General features: G+C 49.1%; 1 protein-coding gene across 1 annotated transcript; it reads right to left on the reverse strand.

Annotated features, from left to right (window-relative positions):
* Window positions 1–1386: 1386 nt before the first annotated feature.
* On the reverse strand, window positions 1387–3937 carry LOC100834071 (probable trehalose-phosphate phosphatase 9). The gene is made up of 6 exons (XM_003561536.3): window positions 3560–3937; window positions 3323–3463; window positions 3123–3194; window positions 2659–2763; window positions 2246–2401; window positions 1387–2094 (listed from the first exon to the last, which is right to left on the reverse strand). Exons 1-6 carry the CDS (start codon window positions 3806–3808, stop codon window positions 1738–1740), a joined length of 1080 nt encoding a protein of 359 aa, XP_003561584.1. The 5' UTR covers window positions 3809–3937; the 3' UTR covers window positions 1387–1737.
* Window positions 3938–5364: the final 1427 nt, after the last annotated feature.

Here is a 5364-nt window from a genome sequence, read left to right on the forward strand (position 1 = left end):
AGCACCGTGAAGCCTTCAGTAGCATGAGCTTTGTTACACTGCCCAAAGATTAATGTGACCCGTCCATTTTTTAATCTAAGGGCTCAAATTTGTTGTTACTCCCTGATACTCCAACTTATATGTATGGAGTACCTCGATGGAGTTTCAAGAAACAAGGGAAAAATTGTAATCAAAGCCGCTGAAAATCCAATCTCGAAAGGCAAAAAAAAAATACACGTACATAACTCTCAACGGCGGACGCTGCGATGACGACGCGGGCGAGTTACACGGAAAGCCACTGCTGCCGCGGCAAGGACGGCGCCGACGTGGAGGAGAGCGACGGCGCGTTGTGCAGAGGGCTACGATCGCTGCTGCGAGACATACAGCGGCGCGCTGCGAGGATTCAGCGGCGGTGCTGTTAGAGGACTCCAGCAGAGGCGCACAAGGACAGTGGAGGCACCAGAGGAGGGCGGCAACTGGAGGATGGTGGACGCGTCGGAGGAGGGCGGCACAGGCCACGACGATGAGGACCTCAACAGGGCAGGAGGACCGTGTTGGAGCAGTGTGACAGCGGCACTGGAGGAGGGACACGCCGGCTGCTGCAATGAGGGCGGTGCCGGGCTGGAGCAGGGTGACGCGCGTGGCCAGATGGGAAAGTAGAATTTTCCTATTTTGTTTTATTTTTTAAAATGTGAAAAGTCTATACTATCCTTCCCAGTACTCCGTTTAGTCTATGGAAGTATTAGGTACCGTTGAAACCAGCTAATATGATTGGTGACCAGCGATGAAAGGAGCCAATGAATAGTGCTCGGGGGTGCTCCCGAGCACACCATGGTCCTCCATGTGTCGGCTCCAACCCGTAAGCCTTAGATGAGTCAAACCCCAAATCTAACCATCATCAGCCATCCAAATTTTACATTCTATCATTCCATGTTCATTGTGTCATTCGGCCCCAACCCACCCAGTGAGCCTTAGATGGGTCAAACCCCAAATCTGACCATCATCAGCCATCCAAATTTTACATTGTATCATTCCACGTTCATTGTGTCATTCCATCTGGCTGATTCCGCAACCACTTGGAGAGTGGCAGGACAGACATGTCGTATTTCATGGTTGTCGAAAATCAACTTAACTAAGGTAATCCGGGACATATTCTTTTTGCCTTGCATCCATAAAACCGAACCTGATGTTGTACTGCTCACAAAAGATTGTGGATTTTTATGGATTGCAATTTTTTAAAATTTGGCAAAACTTCCAATGAGTAGTTGACAATAGGGATGCAAGTGGAATCCCACTTTAAGTCCCACTTCTATTACATTAGGGATTTAATATTGGTGTGATCCCACTTGACACCCTAATTGACAAGATACTATAGTCAGAACTAGCAGGTCACATGGGCAGAAAAACAGAGGCTGAAAATGGATTCTATTCCTTGCATTTCCACGACACAAATGTCTTAGTTAACTAATTACAGCACCTCGCGAGAAGGGTACGATAATAGAACCCTTCAGGAGGAGGCCCAGAGATCAATCGAGATACAGAACGGGGAATTGGACAAACAAAAACTGGTCCTAGTTGTTCTGCTACGGTAACGCTAACGAAGGAAGATACACGGACTCTCGTGCTGCGTTCCCAATTTCTCCACGGATCGGGAGCTGGGGAAAACGAACACGAGAATCCATCCGGAGGAAGAATGGCCGAGTTAGAAGAAGAGGCAAGCTGCAGGTACTGAACTCGATGCAGAGACAGCAGAATATCTCAGCTGTTGGAGGACCTGACCAGCTGGCGCAAGAAGCCCTTGACCTCGTCGGGGTCCCGGAGGGAGAAGGAGGCGAGGGTGTCCTTGGGGAACTTGGAGACGAGGATCCCGGCGCCCTGCCCCCTGCCTCGGAGCACCTTGAAGGCGTCCTCGTCCGTGCGGTCGTCGCCGATGTAGATCGGGAACACGTCGTCCCGGTCCGCAAAGCCCAGCGCGCCCAGCAGGAACTCCAGCGCCCTGCCCTTGTCCCACTTGATCACGGGCCGGATCTCCAGCACCATCCTCCCCTGCGTCAGCAGCAGCCGCGGGTAATCCCGCAGCACCGCCCGCACCTGCTCCGCCAGCGCGCCCCATGTCTGTGTTGACCAAAGCAGTAAAAAGAAGAAGAATCAGAATCGGGAATCAGATCCTGTGTGCCCATTCATAAAACATCCTGTAGGAGCTAGATTCCCAGCACGAGGGAAACATGTCATAGCAATGCGACTGTGGGTTGATTATTTGTGCTACCTTTTCTTCGACGCAGCGGAAGTGGACGGACAAGCAGAACTTGTTGTTCTCCACCTTGGCGCCCGGGATGGACGCCATCTTGGCCACCAGCGCGTCGTGGACTTCCCCGATCATCGGCAGGAACTCGCTCGCGGGCTGGCACAGCACTGACTTGGCCTGCAGGTCGATGGTTCAAGAGAGAGTCAAACACGCGAACGGGCCAGATAAAATAAAACAGCAAATTAACCATGATCACGTATGTACGGTGCACACGGGATTGACAGGAGAGAAAACTAATAAAGCGAGTCCTTTTCAGGCGATATATCTTTACTTTAATTTAACGGTGGCTTGTGAGCGCAAGAATATGAGAGGGAAACAAGATGTAATATACGTGGGGGAAGAAAGAGATGTATAGGAGTAGAGTATTAACCGACCTTGCTGGGCGTGAGGTGGTGGTTGGAGTCAGCCGTGGGGCCTTTGATGTCCATCCCATGGCTCCCGGCGTAGTACAGCTCCTCCAGCCTCACGAAGTTGAACACCTGCAGAGCAGCCATGATGAGTTTAGTTTCTCCGGCCTCTCACATCGCCATCGCAGCCACACAAGCAGCAACAAGGACAGATCGAGCGAAAAAGAAGGGCCATTTCAGGAGGGAGGGATGGCCGGTAAGTCAACCAATGGCAAGGATGCTCCTGCCAGGCCAGCAAGTGGATTGGAGGAGCTTCTAGTTCTAGGCCGCTCTGCTTGTCCCATATGCACCTAGCCGCTAATTAAGCTCCTTCCTTTTTTTCCTTTCTCGAGCTCGTGAGCACGAAAAGGAAAGGCAAGGGAAAGGCGTTCTGCTTTTCGGCAAAGAGCGAGCTAGCCGGCCTGGGTCTGGGTGGTGGTTGGCGAATGTACCTTGTCTCTGCCCCGGCCGCTCACGATCGCCGTCGGGAAGTGCTCCGCCACGCCGCGAACCGCGTCCCTCATCTGTGCGAGATATCAAAGTTCACAACGGGTGGTTGGAATCGAATCGAATCGAACAAAGGAAATTAAGGAGCAGAGCAGAACAGAGCATGCTCTGCTCCTTGACGGGCTGCAGCCGCAGTAGTAGGTACCTCCTCCGTCATGACGGCGCGGTCGGGGTCCTCCACGATCGGGGACAGCGTGCCGTCGTAGTCGAGGAACATGACGACCTGCTTCCCGCTCGCCGCCGCCGCCACGGCCCCGAAGCTGCCCAATGCCGACGGGTGCTTCTCCTGCAAATATATAATTAAACACGCAACGATAAGTCCAAGCGTTGATGTCAAATTCAGGCCAAGTCAAGAGGAGGAGACACACACACGGATACGCACCATCCAGACGTCGTCCTCCGTCTCATCCGCGTCGCTGCTGCCGGTAGCGGCGACCCTGGGCGCCACGAGCCTGTGCCTCGGCGACGACGCCTTCATGGAGTCGAGCCAGGACCCCATCATGGCCGCGCCGAGGTCGACCTGCCCGGCCAGCTTCTTGCACGAGTCGCCACCGGTCCTCGGCGGAGGGAACGAGAAATGTCGCCCCACCGCCGCGTCCTCCGGCACAACCACGGCGCCGTGCTTCGTCATGGCCAGTGCACCTGAGCTTGCTGCAGATCCCAGCCGATCGCCCGACCAAACTCGCGACTTCTCTGTGTGGAGAAGGGAAGAACAATACAGACGACTGCTTTGTGCTGCTTGTTGTGTGGAGTTTGGGAGTGGGAGGTGGAGGGTATTTATAGGGGAGATGGGTTGTACACTTTTCTGGGTTTTGTTTCCTTTTTGTTTGTTTTCCTCCCTGAATTCTTCTCCACTGGGTGGTTGGGAAGGTACGTGTCTGATTCTTTTTTTAGGGCCGTGCTAGTCTTTTATTTGGACATGGAGAACCAAATTTGTCTCTCTTTGTTTGGATACATTATTTGGTCGGTTCTGGTTACTTTTGTACCAAAACCTTTTCTTATGGAGTTGTGTAAAAATTTCGGTATTGCATTACAGCAGCATATATCATTTTAGCTCAAATACAAATACATTAGCAACTCCATAAGAAATGTCAAATGATAATGTGAAAAATGTGGTTGTTGTGCTGCTTCGTCAATTGTAACTAGTAAATGTGGTTGTTGTGCTGCTTCGTCAATTGTAACTAGTCGGAGATGAACACACAGACAATCGAAAGGTACACGCTATGAAAAATGTTAGCAAAGCAGAACCAAAAGGTAAAATCAGAATATTTAGAGTATCTAGAAAACTTTTAGCAACTTCAGTGATAAGACAGAAATCTTTATAGCCATTCTTTGCAAGGACGAACAGTATGCAAGTAATATCAATAAAGATCTTAAGGGTGACCGACACCGCCTAGAACTGTCCAAAATTTGAAGAAAAGATTTCTTTATCCTGTTTATATTTGAATAACTCCATATCAAATAATAATTTTAAAATTTCATCTTAACAGCCCATCATTAGTACTCCCTCCGTCCAACAAAAGATGTCTCAGGTTTATTAAAATTTGGATGTATCCAGACATAACCTAGTGTATAGATGCATTCAAATTTGATCAAAGTTGAGACATCCTTTGTTGGACGGAGGGAGTACAATTTATTATAAAATACTCCCTCCGTTCCATAATTCTTGTCGAAACATTACGTGTATCTAGACGCTTTTTAGTAATAGATACATTCAATTTTGGGCAAATTTGAGACAAAAAATTATGGAACGGAGGAGTAGAAAAGACTGATCTGCGGTGAGGTTGTGTCTATAATCCATGGCCAGCAGCCTATCACCCTTTCCTGATAATGCTTACCTCCTCTGATCTTCTTCTAAACCATTTCAGAACATGTCACAACATTTTTTATGTCGATCTGTCTTTGTCCCAGTTAATATTCAGTGGTGGGGGACGAATTAAAATTTTGATGTGGCAAATCCGATAGCATGGGAGTGACAATGTGTGCAATGGTAAAAGTAGCGAATACACTAAAGTATGCGGTCAAATATTTAATTGAGATGGCAAGACATATAATCTATGCACCAACATATCTGGATGGAAAAAATACGTGGCTAAGTGAAGCCTAAACAAAAGAATCCCCACCAATTTATCGAATATATTGGTGCAAAGAACAATAACAACAACTTCTCACATCTGGATGCATTAG

The sequence above is a fragment of the Brachypodium distachyon genome, chromosome 1 (genome assembly GCF_000005505.3).
Source record: "Brachypodium distachyon strain Bd21 chromosome 1, Brachypodium_distachyon_v3.0, whole genome shotgun sequence".
In the NCBI taxonomy this organism is placed as follows: Eukaryota; Viridiplantae; Streptophyta; class Magnoliopsida; order Poales; family Poaceae; genus Brachypodium; species Brachypodium distachyon.